General features: G+C 38.7%; 4 protein-coding genes across 4 annotated transcripts; 3 read left to right on the top strand and 1 right to left on the bottom strand.

Moving 5' to 3' along the window:
• The first annotated feature begins 98 nt into the window (after positions 1-98).
• Positions 99-3075, top strand: LOC106300031 (dolichyl-diphosphooligosaccharide--protein glycosyltransferase subunit 1A). Its single transcript, XM_013736076.1, has 9 exons — positions 99-311; positions 527-571; positions 652-1434; positions 1525-1701; positions 1881-1949; positions 2045-2134; positions 2220-2378; positions 2476-2700; positions 2777-3075. Exons 1-9 carry the CDS (start codon positions 204-206, stop codon positions 2966-2968), a joined length of 1848 nt encoding a protein of 615 aa, XP_013591530.1. The 5' UTR covers positions 99-203; the 3' UTR covers positions 2969-3075.
• LOC106300030 (U-box domain-containing protein 43) lies at positions 3053-6898 on the bottom strand. Its single transcript, XM_013736075.1, has 3 exons — positions 6594-6898; positions 5061-5923; positions 3053-4672 (listed from the first exon to the last, which is right to left on the bottom strand). Exons 2-3 carry the CDS (start codon positions 5905-5907, stop codon positions 3090-3092), a joined length of 2430 nt encoding a protein of 809 aa, XP_013591529.1. The 5' UTR covers positions 5908-5923; positions 6594-6898; the 3' UTR covers positions 3053-3089.
• A 1420-nt stretch (positions 6899-8318) lies between these two features.
• On the top strand, positions 8319-11826 carry LOC106300994 (bromodomain-containing protein 9). Its single transcript, XM_013737291.1, has 9 exons — positions 8319-8739; positions 9340-9376; positions 9469-9550; positions 9634-9679; positions 9767-9865; positions 10221-10289; positions 10382-10721; positions 10805-10950; positions 11030-11826. Exons 1-9 carry the CDS (start codon positions 8377-8379, stop codon positions 11531-11533), a joined length of 1686 nt encoding a protein of 561 aa, XP_013592745.1. The 5' UTR covers positions 8319-8376; the 3' UTR covers positions 11534-11826.
• Positions 11827-12981: 1155 nt separating this feature from the next.
• LOC106299280 (serine/threonine-protein kinase PBS1) lies at positions 12982-15250 on the top strand. The gene is made up of 6 exons (XM_013735395.1): positions 12982-13286; positions 13388-13444; positions 13544-13698; positions 13786-13975; positions 14266-14657; positions 14742-15250. The coding sequence occupies exons 1-6, from the start codon at positions 13199-13201 to the stop codon at positions 15009-15011; spliced, it is 1152 nt and encodes a 383-aa protein (XP_013590849.1). The 5' UTR covers positions 12982-13198; the 3' UTR covers positions 15012-15250.
• Positions 15251-15653: the final 403 nt, after the last annotated feature.

Genomic DNA, 15653 nt, shown 5'->3' with positions numbered 1-15653 from the left:
TAATTAGTCCGTTAGCCCATACCTGCCACGTGTTACAGATCTAAGCCCAGTGTATATGGGCTTTTATCTGATAAAATTAGCCTGTTTTCGCGGGTTAACCCGACCCGGGAAAGTGAAGTTTTTCCGGAATAATTGTCACTCTGGTCTTCTCCAGATAGTGAAGTAAAGCGAGTCACGAGACTGATCTGAATCATCTATCAACGATGAAGAAGACATCGAGCGTCGTCGATCTGTTGCTTCTTCTGCTAGCGATTAACGTTCTCGCAACGCCCGCGTTCTCCGATCTGGTTCTATCCAAAGTCGAACGTCGTGTAAGTCCCAATTCGATCTAGTTCATAGATTCACCAAGTTCCCTGATCGATTCCGCAGAGCTTCCATTTGTTGATATTTGCTTCACATTTCGAATCAGATCAAAAAGATCTAACCTTTTCTCTCGATTCCATACGATATCAGTGGGATCGGATATGTAATTCGAAGGTTTTTAAGCTTCGCTTATTGATTAAATGTTGTTACTTTCTATGTGCAGATCGATGTGACGTCACAGATCGCTCGTGTTACCAAAACCCTTAAGGTAAATTTCAAAACTTGTCACGAGACTGCGTTTGATCAGATTCCATCTTTAACCTTGTATCCATTTTTTGGTGTGTATAGGTTGTGAACTCTGGCTCTGAGTCAGTCTCCGAGTTTACTTTGACCTTCCCTAAGTTTCTCGGCAACAACTTGGCTTACCTAACGGTTTCACACAGCGAGGGAAAAGGGAAAGCTAAACGCTCTCTAGCCAATCTCTCTGTTAAAGAAGCTCACCCTAAAGGAACGCCTGATTCGATCAGTTTCTACTCAGTTTCATTACCTAAACCCCTCAGCAAAGGAGATACTCTGACGTTAGAGGTTGTCGCTGCGTTCACGAACGTGCTTCAGCCGTTTCCGGAGAAGATTACTCAGAGAGATATCCATCTCGTTATGCTCCAAGAAAGCGCGCAGTATCTCTCTCCTTATGTTGTTGAGTCTCAGTCGTTGTCTATTAAGCTGCCCAATGCGAGGATCGAGTCTTACACCAAGCTGGAGAACACGAAGGTTCAGGGGTCAGAGATTAAGTATGGTCCGTATAAGAATCTTGCGCAGTATTCGTATGCTCCGATTGTTGTCCATTTTGAAAGCAAGGCTGCGTTTGCTGTGGCTGAGAAGCTCGTGAGGGAAATAGAAGTGTCTCATTGGGGGAACGTGCAGGTCACGGAGCATTATAATCTCGTTCACCGTGGGGCTCAACTCAAGGGAGAGTTCTCGAGGTTAGAATATCAAGACAGACCTAATCCCCAAGGAGTATCTGCCTTTAGGCATTTACTTGCTAGATTACCACCCAGAGCACATTCTATATATTACAGGGATGATATTGGCAATATCTCTACGTCTCAGATGCAAAGTGATTCGAAAAAGGTTGATATCTTGGATTAAATTTTAATTTGAATATTAATGTAACTGATGTATGTGTGTGTTTAACTCTCTTTTTTTGCTGGTTGGTTGCAGACAGAACTACTTATTGAGCCTCGGTTTCCATTGTTTGGTGGGTGGAAAACTTTTTTCACGATAGGTTATGGTTTGCCACTTGGTGACTTCTTGTTTGCGTCGGAAGGGAAACGTTTCCTAGACATCTCCTTTGGCTCCCCTATGATTGACCTTGTCACTGAAAAACTCATTGTACAGGTTGGTATTATACACTTTGAACTTGTAGTATTTACCTTTCTTAGTTTGATCTTCCTTAGATTAGAGATGATGTAGCAAACTAATCCAAGCAATCAATCTTTTACATCCATGATCTCATTTGCTACAATAAAGATGTCACTGAGTGTGTGTGTTTTTGTGTTCTTTTTCCTCCATTGTAGGTGGTCTTACCTGAGGGTTCAAAGGATATATCGGTTACCACTCCATTCGACGTCAAGCAGTCTCACGAGGTAACACAGTCTTGGCTTTATCAAATATCTATCCTCTGTCTCTGTGTCTTGATTCTAATATTTGAGCTCTGCACACTTGTTATGATCGTTTGCAGATAAAATATTCACACTTAGATATAGCTGGTAGACCAGTTGTTGTGCTTGAAAAGAACAACGTTGTCCCAGATCACAACCAGAATATTCAGGTACAATATAATACATCCGACTACTATTATTCTATAGCTACAATATCCGTAGTTTAATTGGTCAAGAGAGGTGTCTTTTGTACAGGTCTACTATAAGTTCAGCAACATCAATCTGCTGAGTGAGCCATTGATGTTAATCACTGGATTTTTTGTTCTGTTCATCACTTGCATCATATACACGCGGGCTGACTTCTCCATCTCCAAGTCCTCTGCTGCATATCTGGCGAAGCTCCAATGGGATGAGGTACATTAGAACCTTGTTTCAAAGAAAATTTACATGTTATCTACTAATATCTTATGTGGTAGATATTAAAGAAATGGCACTCTCTTTCGTTTATCAGGTCCTAGCAACACTCCAGGAAGTTCAAAACATCATCCAAAAATGCGTAGCTGCACATGATAAGCTTGAAGCATCACTGCGTGATCTATCAAGAACCGGTGACATTCAAACCTGCAAAGCAGCTCGCAAATCCACTGACAGTTTTCTGAAAGATCTTTCGAAAGAACTGAGACCTCTTCTGGCTTCCTTACAATCTTTCCCATCAGCCTCTCAAATATCTCCAAAGGTTTCAAATTTTCTCTCTACCTGTTACTCATCCCTTTGTCTCCTCAGCTCTGCTTAAACTGTCTCTTCTGTAACAGGTTGAAGAGCTAGTTGCGAAGGAGAAAGAACTTCAAGAGAAGTTGATGGCCAAACACACCACTGTTGTTGAAGGGTACGAGAAGAAATCCTCAGGGCGTGATATCGAAAATCGGATCGCTTCTCAGCAGCAAAAGATCATGGCGTTGAGGCAAGAAGTAGATGATCTTCTAGAGTTCATTGATGAGATCTAGAAAACTTAAAATGTAGCAGATCCCTTTTAAGTTTAAACACTTGCTTTCAAAAACATGAAACTTTAAATCTCAATCAATTTCTCTTACAAAAAAATCATTTACAAGGATATGCATATAAGACTCACTTAGCCAATGTTGGTGCAAATATACCAGAGAAGTTTGGGATCTTATCGATGTGTCTTAACGCGTTCTCAGCGATCTGTTTAGTTTTAAAATCAGCGTTTTGAAATGCATCAACAAGTGCTGCAGTCACGTTCTGTTCTTCTCCAAGCTCTCTAGCTATATCTTCAATACGCAAGATCCTCTCAACCATCCACACAGCTCGAATCCTTAAATTTTCTGTCCTATTCTCCAACAGAACGTTCAATATAGGCGTTAACCCGTCTGCTTCAACGATCAACTTCACCGCGTTTTCTACTTCCAAACCGTCTTCTAACAGCGTCGAGAGAGCCGCAAGTGCTGGTCCAACCACCTTGTCGTTCTCATGGTCCAAGAGATCAACCAGTTTATCCACCGCTTGTCCTTCAACAAGACAAAAGCTGTCTCTCAGCGAACATATCCCTTGATGGATCTTACACATCCCTAGAACAACATGCGGTTTGCTCAGACATGAAAAAATGGAGACACAGTAGCTTGGAGGAGGCAGCTCCGGTATCACCGTCAGATTCTTGGTTTCAAGTGAAAGATTCTCCAAAGCTATAGCAGAAGCCATCTGGATGTTATCTTGACTGTATGACTGAAGGAGATCGAGGAACAGAGAAGCGAGATTGTTTTCACGGCAGAACGAAACGGCCTGAGCCTCCTTGGTGAGTGCAAAGGTGATCCTAGCTAGTATCTTAACAAGTCCTTCCAGAAAAGTTCTCTCAAACCGTTTCCCCCTGATCTCACCTTGGCGAATAAGAACAATCTTGGAGATGATTTTCTCGAAAGCACCGTCTCCTAGCAATCTCTGCGTCAGACCCCAATCTCTCTCGGGGAGCTCAGCTAAGAGCGCAGCAGCAACAGCTTGGTCCTCAGTGATCGTTGTTGTGCTTTCGGATATGATCCCAACAAGGTTCCTAAGCTGTCCAACAGTGCCGCGCAACACACTGGCTAGCTCTTCGCTCATGTGCGGTGAAATGTTATGAAGCAGCTTGATAGCAGCCAAACGCAGATCATCATTATCATGAACCTCAACGAACTGAACCAAGCTGATGATGGCACCTGAGTTTCTGATGGCGGAGACAACGTTTATAACCGAGTTAGGGCAGCTAGTTAGTCCAACAAGAACCTCCAAGAGCTTCCCCTGGATCTCCGGACCGGTGTTGCTAATTAGCAGGAGTAGGTTCTCAACTACGTCCTCCGAAACAAGAGTTTGGTGATGAGCTCCAACAGGGACTTTGTCAAACTCATAGCCAATGTTGACTATATTGGCAAGAATGGTAGCTGAGACTTCCTTAAGTCGGATGGGAAGCTGGTTCGGCCCAACGTAGAACAGGTCTTTGATAAGCGGCGGGAGAAGTCCTGTGCCGATCAAGACTTTGGCACTTCCTTCAAAAGATGAGATCTTGTTGAGAGCTCCCAAAGCAGCTCCACGCATGTCACGGCTTCTCATGAGATCGATAAGACAAGAACCAACGGTCTGCGCCACATTAAATTTCACATCGTTGTTTAAGGCAAGCTCTCCAAGATAAGATGCCATGGATGCTTTTGTCTCAAGTGAACCTGCATATCATGTTTCATATATGAGATTCAGATATACAACCAGCTTATACAGTAGGCCTAGGCGTTTTTACCTGAAACCGAAGTCCCTATCTTAACCCAAACTCAGAAATCCAAAATCCAATATGAATAGTTTAAGTAATTTAACTATCTTTTAATTAAATTTGTGAATAACTTATATATTTTGAATATTTTTTTGTTAATTTCTTAGTTTTAAACAAATATTTTTGGGTGATCCCAACCGATAATTAGTATAACCCGAAAGGAACTTATGAAGATAGTACTGAAAGTTTGAAAATCCGAATCAACCGAACCTACGGCACCCGAACTCCCAAGCCTATTAAAGAGTATATGTTTAACAGTAAAGAAGGTAGTGGTTTGGAGAAATCACCTCCAAGAAGTTTAGCTAGAAGAGGCTGGAGTCTACCATTACTAGCCATCTGTCTAACATTTTCCTCTGACCTCTCCAAGTTCGTCAAAGTCAAATCAGCTTTCTCAACAGTTGAAACATTCTCCGACTTGCTGCTTGTAAGACCAACCAACAAGAGGATAGCTCCATGAACCGAACCAATCTTCTCACACAAGAGCTCTGATTTAGACAACTCAAACAACAAAGAAACAGCTGCCTCCCTTCCCCTTCGCGGCTCTTTGGACAAGAACTTAACTATAGTACGCACAGTGTCTCCCTCAGCCACAATCGCCTTACTCTCTTCATCTCCCTCAACGACAACTCGCAGCGTCTGCAAAGCCTTATACCTCACTTCATGACTAGTACTTTTCAGCATGTCAGTAACCAACCTTACAAGCTGAGGGTTCCGGACACGTCGTTTGATCAAACGTATGTTCCTGCAGATGTCTCTGACATTCTTCAACGCCAGCAAAATATTCGCCTCGGAGTTACCTAGATAGAGCGACTGACGAGCAATGTCAAGCTTCATACAATCATTCCTCGCTCTCCACTCTTCGATAGTGTCGCGTAAGGCTATACTCGGGCTTAGATCGGTGATGCTAAGCTGCTTGGAAGTTATGGGACATAACACAGGTTTGCCGTTTTGAACACATTCCTTGAACCATTTCTCGATGGCTTCACGCTCAAAGGTCTGGCCGTTCTCCAACGTGACTGGATCTTGCATGACTTGCTTTGTTAACGGACAGATGAATGCTTCGTATATGTTGTCGATCCCTGGCTCGAACGTAGAGCTTTGGTCTGATTGACTTCCATCACAACTTGCAGCCATATGGTAAGATCACTCACTGCAATCAAGAGTTCGTATAATAATCAGTAGAAACAAATTAAATCGGATAGTAAAATGAAGTGCATTATTTTATTACCAAACTGAGAGCTAAGCTCTGCATTTTTCTTCAGCTCAAGGAACAAATATTCATTACGTACTAATAGGGAGGGCTGGTTCCGGACAAAGCCGGATGAAATATTCGTGTATGGTTCCCAAATTTTTTACATAGTCCCCAAATTTTTTTAAAAAAGCATCCAAATTCTTAAATTTTTTTTTTTTTAATTGAAATCTATACTAAATCGTCTAAGGCTCCCAATATCACACATGGGAAGTTGGAAATGATCTTAGAGATATATAACTGAATCAACTTAGTGCAGATTGTTTTTTAAGTTGGAACTAGAGAGGATCCAAAACTGGTTTTCGTCGATACAAACTCAATATTTCAAGATTAATTGTTAAAAAACTATCATCTCAAAAGAGGAGTATGAGAAGACTTGTTAAACTCTAACATCTAAAGTTGGAAACAACAAAATTAGTATATGAAACCAATTGTAATAATATACCATAATCATAATTTTCTACAACCCTAATATGGCAAATTTTACCTAATTTAGCATCGAGGATATAAAAGGATTATAGTTCCTTTATTAGTAAGTGACACAAAAAAAAAAAAAAGATAGCACGCGTACCCAATTCGTAGACGCAATAAGCCCCGAAGAAACCGATCCAACGAAGAAGAATAAAAAAAACTTTCTAGCTTGAGAATTCGATTACGATCCTTGAATCGAAAACTTGTGAGATTGATTCACTTCTTCGTCTCTACTATGTACAACAAACAGCGGAGCAATTAAGACGTGATTTGTACTCTCTTTTGAAGGTTGAATTCGACGGAGATGTAAACGCGACGGAAAGAAAATGGAAACTGTAGATGAAGAGAAGAGTCTCACTCAATGAAGAAAAAAAAAACACCGACTAAAGAAAAAACGATGCGAAAAGGGTTGACTAAAATTAGAAATGTCACGACAGCCACACAGCCACGTGTACAGATAATCGACGGCTGTTAAATTCTGGAGAACCAAACCAGGTGGGTAAATAATCACCAATCCAGGTAGAGATGTCAGATATGGACCGTGAGCCTGAGCCTGACCCGTAAAAAGCAAAATTTTCTAGCAGGATTTGCGGGACTGTTTATTGCAGGACTGGACTTTTTCTGGGATGGACAGAAACGGGCCATGTGAGATTACAAAGACTCCTGTTTTTTTTTTTCATTTTTTTTTACCTAAAAAAAATACGAGAAAGAATAAAAATAAGGCGATTCAGTGTGATTTTTCCCAAGAAAATGAGAGGAACTCCGGTAATTACCGGAGATGATGATTTGAGCTCCGGTGGTATTTCAATTTAGTATTTTTTTTTTTTTTGGATTGACAGTTTTGATGGTGTTTGGTTTTATTTAATTTTTGGATTCATCGAACTAAAACATTGGTTATGAACTTATGAGTTATAAGCTAATGAAAAATATCTTCTTTGATTATCTTTAATTGGTATGTTAAATATGTTTGGAGTGTGATAAAATTAACTGCAACTATTTTATTTGGTTAAGACAACATGAACGAGATAAAACTATGATCAAATCAGTAACGAGATTAAGCTATGGTTAGAGCCTTGTCGACTAAGCTATTTTATTCTATAACAATGATGTCGTTCAGTTGGAAAGCTAAACTATAATAATGATGTCGTTCAAGCTGAAGAGTTAGTCTCATTACTGGTTAGAACCTTCTTTGAGGTGTTTTCTATTCTTAATGTTACGAGATCATTGTTCTCTCGTTAGATAGACTAGAATAGATATCGAACCCTATTGATCAGGTTCGTAATATGTTTGGTCTTGCCGCGGGCTGACCCGCAAAGGCTTACTAATATTGCGGTATGGGATTAGGTTAGTCATTTCGATGATTGAACCCGCCGTGATCCGCTTGAAAACGAACCTGCTGTGGCGGTACGAAAACGAAATGTTTGCCATCTCTAAATCCAGGGTACTGAAATCACTGACGTAGCGTAAGGCCATTTACATGCTTTTTTAAAATGAGTCGTTTTACCAACTAAAGCCTATATAGGCCCAATAACAAAGCTTTAGCCGATCGTAAAATTAATTAATCTGATATGTTAAGCAGCTTTATTAAACTAAGGCCCAATCAGTAAACTAGACGATCAGAAATTAACTGATTTGATACGGATACAGCTTTACCAACTAAAAGGCCCAATAAAATTCCAGATTTCGAAGCGTTATCCATGCCCTGCCCATTCAGAGCAAACCACGTGTGTAGTAACCTCAGAGAGCCGAGCACGAGTTACTACCCACGTACAAGCTCACACGTGCGGAGTATTTCCATTTATGCGTTTAAAACAAAAATAAGCCGAAACGACTGTTCAGAGGAAGAAAGGGGAAAGAGAGAGAGAGAGAGAGAGAGAGAAAAAATGGGGGAGGTAGCTGATACATTGACGAAGAAGAGGAAGAAGAAAGGGAGACCATCTCTAATTGAAGTCCAGAAGCGAGCTCTGAAGCAGCAGCAACTGCTTCAGAGCAAGCTAGATGAGTCCAAGGAAGAGGTTAGATCCGGTTTCGGAAACCCTAATTCCGCCGCAACCCGATCCAATCGCCGGATTGTTAATCCCAGCGAAGAGCATGAAGAAGAAGAAGACGATGACGAGCGGAGAGATAAGAAGAAACGTCTTTTGCACGGATTGAACTCGCACGACGACCGTCGTGAATCTGAATTGGACGGCGATGCTTCTTCCATCAGCCGCCGGAAAATCGGCGCCGCCGGATCTGATGTTACGGTAGTTACAGAGCTCCTTGTGAATTTTATATATTAATAAAATTCGAGTTTTTGATTTTGAAATTGAAATGAAAAAAATAAAAACTGTTAATTTAGGTATTTAAAATTCGCGCGTTAACCGAAGTTTCCTCTTCTGAGTGAGTGATGGAGTTTTGACTATTTCATTTTTTTTTCTCTTCTATCTTTTTTGTTGGTGGAAAAATGGAAATTCATAATTTCTTATCTTTATTTATTTATTTTTTTTTTTTTTTTCCTTTTTGTCTTGCCTTGTTTTTAGGTTTTTAATCTGTCTATCTTTCTTTTGAATATTATATGTTTTATTCTTTGATTCTTGGTTATTAATTTTCATAGTTATCTGAATTAATAGAAGGTTCTGCACTAAGAGTCATGTCTTCAGACAAGTTCTTCAATTTGTCTTATTACTTTTTGTTTTGTTTTAAGGTTTTGTACTTCAAAGACTTTGACTGTCTTTTCTTCTTTTGATTCTTCCATGGACATGAATGTTAGTTATTACAGGTATATGACACCTGTATAACTGTTATTATTTATAGGATTTTCAACTTGAGGTTAATGAAGTGTCTGTTGGTTTTTTGTCTTGCAGGGACAAAAGGGTTCGAAAGCGACAGACATCCTTCAAAGTATATAAACTTGGAATTTGTGTATGAATAAAAGTGAAAATTTTCTGCTGAGTAATTTAAATTAATGTGCGGCACATTTTACTTGTGGACAGGGGCGTCTCTTGTGGACTCTGGGCCCGTTACACCATTGCCAGACAAAAAGTTGCTCTTGTTCATCCTCGATAGAGTTCAAAAGTATGTCACTTTCTTTTGCTCTCGCTTCTCCATGCTCTTCTCGTTTGGTTTCTGAATAAAATGTTGTTTTATAATACCTGAAGGAAGGATACTTATGGAGTGTACTCTGACCCTGTTGATCCAGAGGAGGTGGAGTTTTCTAATTTTTATGTTAAGCTTGTGCATGTTAATTCACTGGTATTGCGTTATCTTTATCTGTGAGAGTTTGTTTTACAGCTTCCTGATTATCATGAGATTATCAAGAATCCTATGGATTTTACCACATTGCGGGAGAAATTAGAAGCCGGCGCATATGCTACCTTGGAACAATTTGAGGCAAGTCTTGTCCTTTGAACCTATATCACCACCCTCGATACTTCTCACTGAACTGTCACATTAACTCTGTTCTTTAATTTTGCTAGAATAGAGTGTTTGATTCTCTCATATACCTAAGTCTCAACTCTCAATGCAATAGTTTCTCTGTTAGCTACAACATATTGTTTTGCCGAGAAGCATTTGTGAAAGTTGTTAAATTCGTAAATGGGATAATAAAACTTATTATCTTACTTAATTTTACTTGTAATGTGAAAAGATTGCTACTACATCTAGTTACTGTGTGGTAAACTCACTTTGAAGACTATAACTCTGAGAAGATGCATATATCGTTTCTGACCCCTCTTATCTTATGCAGCAAGACGTGTTTTTAATATGTACAAACGCAATGGAATACAATTCGTCAGATACTATATATCATCGACAGGTTTTGTTCCTGTACATAATAAATTTGCTACACTTTTTTCCCTTTTGGTTATCCACTAATTTTCTGATTGTGTCTCTCTCTGGCTATAACAGGCACGAGCAATGCTTGAGCTGGCCAAAAAGGACTTTGCAGATTTAAGACAAGAAAGTGATGGAGAAGTAGAACCAGTGTCACAGTCACAACAACAGCCTAAAATTGTCAAAAGGGGCCGTCCTCCAGGCTCAGGCCTTAAGAAACATTCTGAGCCATTTTTAACTGACCGGACTATTTCTGAGAGTTCAGCTGATGCCGCAGCAGCGCACACTCCTGGTGGAGACGGCTCTAGATTATCCGGTGCTTACAATCTAAGAAGAACACCTCCTTCCGTTAGAATCAACCATTACAGCGAGAACCAAAGTGGCTTGTTGATTGATTGGGAGAAGGAGTTCCCACGTAAAGATCTATCTGCCTTTTTCTTTTTTACTTTCTAGTTCTGTTGACTTAATAACCAGTGTTCTTTTATATTTTCTGTATAGCTTCGGTTGTGAAGGCCGTCAACAAATACGGGATGAAGAATGTGGACGAGAACAGGCGAGATTCTTACTTCCTGGACATCTCTCCTTGCTCGCGAGAAGCTTTGGTTTGTACAACTCTTGAGGATGGTTTGAAACAATTAACTCCAGTACGTGTTACCAACGTAAATAATATCTCCTTTTGTTTTTAACAAACAGAATCTGACCCTTTCCTTGTTTTATAACCAGGTTGGGTTGAATACTGAATATGGTTACGCTAGGAGTCTAGCAAGATATGCTGCAAATCTTGGTCCTGTTGCTTGGAGACTTGCCAGCAAGAGGATTGAGACAGTGTTACCAAGTGGAACCGAGTTTGGTCCCGGTTGGGTTGGAGAGAAGCCAGAAGCTCCTCAGCAGCAAAAGTGTTCGAATGACTTGGCATCTGAAAGCATACATTCTTCCAAAGAAAGCAAAGGGAGTGCATCAGCTGCTCGTTTGTTGAATCAAGCAACCGTGAAGTCAGAACTGCTGATCAATCCGGAGAGCAACGGTCTAGTCCGTGGCTGCAGAGGAGTAAACCAGATGCTGGAAACTGCTGCTTTCTCGCGACAAGGCTTGTCGCCTAACACAAAACCGGAACTAAACCGGTTTCAACCTGATCTCAACGCTAAGATCGTCTCACCAAACTCACCGGTCTCTAACCTTCAGGCAGGTTCATCCCAGCAGCATCCTGATTTGGCGCTACAGCTCTAACTTACTAGTCTTGAAAGCTTCTCCTGTAGGAAGAGGGAGGAGGTTTGTGGTTGTGGATGAATATTATAGGGAAGAAGTCTCTGTACAGATTGTTGCAACTTCCAGATTTGTGATAGGGTAAGAGGAAAACCAATTTAAGGGAGTACTCAACAAGTTGTATGAATGTTATTTATACAAATATTTTTCTTAAGTTGATCAATTCAGAATAATGAATGTGCATTTTGAGTTTTGATTTCAGCTTATGAGAGACGATTGTAATATGAAAGTCTGTATAATGTGCCTATGCTTCGCTTGTCTCTTGTTCTTATTTTTGCAACTGTTAGTGTCCATGCGATTTTTTTGCAATATATACTGCAACGTTTGTTTGACTTCCATTGACTTGGGTTGTTTAGCTAACTTTCATTTGCTCTGACTATTGCTTTTCTTCGTATCTATGCTATTAAAACAGAATCTCTAATAGAATTTTGCTCTTAATTTTTAAAATTATTTTTAAAAAAATGCCACTTTTTTTTAAAAAAATTGTATAGTTAATTAATTTGCCTTTAGAACTTTTTATGTGTTAAGCTTCTTTCTTTTTTAATGAGCCGCTGATGAAGAAAGAAGAGATTCTTTGAATTTTTTTTTTATTTACTTAAATCATATTTCCATTCATGTTTCTATGATTCTATCATTAAAAAGAAGATTATATAAATCAATTCTGGTTGATTTTACCATCTACTTGATTGACTTTCAAATGTGCCTTAATTGATTTTCAAATCCATTAATTTAATTGGAAATCAATTAATAATATACACGGATGTGAAAATAAAGTCCAGATTCCATAAATCAGTTTTAAGTTAGAAAGTATATTTTTATTGGATTAAAAGAGAAAAAAAAATTCTAGAACAAACCGCTTAATTTAACAAGAAAACATTTGAAATTCTAGAAAACCGTCTCTCAAGTTGTCAGCGTATAAATTTAACAAGAAAACATTAGTGAAATTCTAGAAAACGGTCTCTTAAGTTGTCAGCCTGCATCTTTATACGTTACAATTGAACCGTTTAATTTAGCTCCAACGGAAAGAAAACAAATTATAACGTTGAAAAAATAAAAAGAATTCAACAGAAGGAAGAAATAAAAAGGACGCGCAGTTCCCAAATTAGGTCTCACCGTTCCTTTATTTCCACTTCCGTGGCCATCAAACTTCCTTAGTTGCTCTCTCGGTTTTCTTTTGTACCTTTTTCTCTAAAGATTTTTTTGCCATTTAGAAGAGTGTAGACAATCTCTCTCCCTTCCTCTATTAGGTATACAAATATATCATTTTTATGATACTTGTATAAATTTGCTTCTGTTATCTACCATTTGAGATTCTCTTTCCTTCTTAAGGACAAATCAATTCAATCAAATTGTCTCCTCTGTGTTTGGTGGGTTCATAATTTTCCCATTTTCTGGAATTAAAGAGAGAGAAGAAAAAGAAAGTTTCTCTCTATCTTTCCTATTAATAATCTTGGAGAAAAATCCCTTTAGTCTATTACAAGAATCCTAGTTTTATTATTCTTTTCCTGTGTAAGGGCTCCAAGGAGCTAGGTTTGGTGATATTGTTTGAACATCATCTCAAACCAGCTCCTCTCAGAATCCATTTCTTTCGGCTTATTGTTTTTCTAAAAGTTCATCACCAAAAGGAAAATGAGGTGTTTCTCTTGTCTCGACACACGAACCAAGGATATGAGAATCAACATTGATACCACATCTTACCTAACCAGTGGTTCCTCAGGTTTGTTTTTATATGTCTCCGTCTCCATATCTCTTTCTCTCTTTGATTTATATATTAGAAAACGGAATCTCCAATATGCGGTTCTCATGTATGTTTTGCAGTTGATACAAGAAGCGATGCAACAGGAGGAGGAGCAGGGTCGAAATCTGGCATTTTAGGTTAGAAATATAATTTTTAAATGATTTTTAATTTTCTTCAGACAATATTTTGAATATTATAATGATGAAATAATAAAAACACACAAATGTTTTGGCCAGTTAATGGGAAAGTGAATAGCCCTAAACCAGGCGGTGGCGCAAGAAGTTTCACGTTCGAGGAGTTGGCCGCCGCAACCAATAATTTCCGGGAGGTGAACATGATCGGAAGAGGAGGGTTCGGTAGTGTCTACAAGGGACGTTTATATTCCGGACAAGTAAGTTATCAACCTCTCGTCCTGTATATTAAAACATCTGAAGTGGCCATGTAAGAATATTGATATTGAGTCAAAATGTACGTATAGGTTGTGGCGATCAAGCAATTAAACCCAGATGGGAATCAAGGAAATCAAGAATTCATAGTCGAGGTTAACATGCTTAGCGTCTACCATCATCCAAACCTAGTAACTTTAATCGGTGACTGTACTTCTGGTGCCCAGAGACTTCTTGTTTATGAATACATGCCAATGGGTAGCTTAGAAGATCATCTTTATGGTAAGTCATTGTGTTTTACAAAACTCACAAAAATCTACTCCTCCTTTTTCATTAAAAAAATATCAGTTAAAAATTTTCACATATTAAAAACCATTAAAAACTTTATTTTACCATCTATTCACACTAAAAAAAAAAATTAAAAGTAGTAAATAAAACTGAAATTTTATTTAAAATTTTGGCATTAGGAATATATTGTAAAAATATCAAAATAACACTCTTTGTGAAAAGTAGAGAGTATTGTTCATGTTCTTTTACTAATCAACCTGACTTGTCTTGTTGTTGAACTTTAGATCTTGAGCCTGATCAGAGTCCTTTAAGCTGGAACACTCGAATGAAAATAGCTGTTGGTGCAGCTCGTGGGTTAGAGTATCTTCATTGTAAAATAAGCCCATCAGTGATATACCGTGATTTGAAGTCCGCAAACATTTTGTTAGACAGAGACTTTAGTCCCAAGCTATCTGACTTTGGACTTGCTAAAGTCGGTCCTGTCGGTAACAGAACACATGTGTCCACTAGGATCATGGGTACTTACGGATACTGTGCTCCAGAATACGCCATGAGCGGCAAGCTAACCATCAAATCAGATATATACTGCTTTGGTGTTGTGTTACTCGAGCTTATTACTGGTAGGAAAGTTATTGATTTGAATAAACCACATGGAGAGCAGTACCTTGTTGCATGGGTAAGTAAAAAAAGCCTAATAATTAGAAAGGAAAGAAAACCGGATTAAACCGGAGCCAACTTGTTGGTGTTGGTGTATGTGCAGGCTCGGCCGTATCTCAAGGACCGTACGAAATTTGGACAACTTGTGGACCCGTTGCTGCGTGGAAAGTACCCTAAGAGGTGTCTTAGTCAAGCGATATCTATCACCGAGGTGTGTCTGAACGAGGAAGCGAACCGACGTCCGCAAATAGGTGATGTCGTGGTGGCTTTTGAGTATATAGCTGCTCGGAGCAAATCTTACGAAGAGAAAAGAATGGCTCGCAAGTCTACGGACTCTGATCGGTCAAGAGGAGAAAGAAAACAGAGTTTCTAAGTTTGTGTCAACAAATCTGAAAGGCTCTGATAGAAACAGAAGGTTGCTTATATGACCTCGAAAAGTATTTGTTTTTGATTTCTTGTTTTTTTTTTTTTCTGGGGTTTTTATTTAGTTCAGTTTTAATAATGGGACTTGGTATGATGAAAAAGGTAACTTTTTGTTTAAGAAAGAACTTTTACGTTCAAGAAAAAAAGTTACGTGTAGGTAAATGTTCCACAACTTCCTTATGATATTTTTGGTGGGTAGTTTATCATCATCTCCTTTTCAGTGTCAAAATTTAAGGCGAGAACAAAACAGTATATATACTTAATACCAAATTAAATAGTATTATATTTATATTTCTGTAATGTTTAATTTATACAATTATGTTTTTTGACAAAAAAAAAAATTAGACTATTTCTCGATTTATATGTGTCATCCTTGAGAAAGGTACAATTCAGTTGGATAAGCCTACAAAATGTATGTAAATTTATGCGTAAAGATGTGGTTTATGAAGTTTGATCATACTATATATTTGTTTATTTATATATTCCTTATCTCCGAGATCTGCAATATATGTCTCCCGTTGACGGGAGAATTGCCAAGTGTGACTCAAAACTTGGAGTCAAACCAAAACAATACCCCAACTTGGGTCAAAGG

This window comes from Brassica oleracea, chromosome C6, assembly GCF_000695525.1.
Source record: "Brassica oleracea var. oleracea cultivar TO1000 chromosome C6, BOL, whole genome shotgun sequence".
NCBI classification, from domain to species: Eukaryota; Viridiplantae; Streptophyta; class Magnoliopsida; order Brassicales; family Brassicaceae; genus Brassica; species Brassica oleracea.
Note: the sequence above shows the minus strand (reverse complement) of the source record. Positions and strands in the feature narration are given on the sequence as shown.

Coding starts and splice junctions, on each gene's coding strand:
- LOC106299280 (XM_013735395.1), top strand. CDS start 13,199: ATGAGGTGTTTCTCTTGTCTCGACACACGAACCAAGGATATGAGAATC. Junction 13,445..13,543: donor GTCGAAATCTGGCATTTTAG/GTTAGAAATATA, acceptor TGTTTTGGCCAG/TTAATGGGAAAGTGAATAGC. Junction 13,699..13,785: donor GACGTTTATATTCCGGACAA/GTAAGTTATCAA, acceptor ATGTACGTATAG/GTTGTGGCGATCAAGCAATT.
- LOC106300994 (XM_013737291.1), top strand. CDS start 8,377: ATGGGGGAGGTAGCTGATACATTGACGAAGAAGAGGAAGAAGAAAGGG. Junction 8,740..9,339: donor CCGCCGGATCTGATGTTACG/GTAGTTACAGAG, acceptor TTTGTCTTGCAG/GGACAAAAGGGTTCGAAAGC. Junction 10,951..11,029: donor GTTTGAAACAATTAACTCCA/GTACGTGTTACC, acceptor TTTTATAACCAG/GTTGGGTTGAATACTGAATA.
- LOC106300031 (XM_013736076.1), top strand. CDS start 204: ATGAAGAAGACATCGAGCGTCGTCGATCTGTTGCTTCTTCTGCTAGCG. Junction 1,435..1,524: donor TGCAAAGTGATTCGAAAAAG/GTTGATATCTTG, acceptor GGTTGGTTGCAG/ACAGAACTACTTATTGAGCC. Junction 1,702..1,880: donor CTGAAAAACTCATTGTACAG/GTTGGTATTATA, acceptor CCTCCATTGTAG/GTGGTCTTACCTGAGGGTTC.
- LOC106300030 (XM_013736075.1), bottom strand. CDS start 5,907: ATGGCTGCAAGTTGTGATGGAAGTCAATCAGACCAAAGCTCTACGTTC. Junction 4,673..5,060: donor TCTAGCTAAACTTCTTGGAG/GTGATTTCTCCA, acceptor CATGATATGCAG/GTTCACTTGAGACAAAAGCA.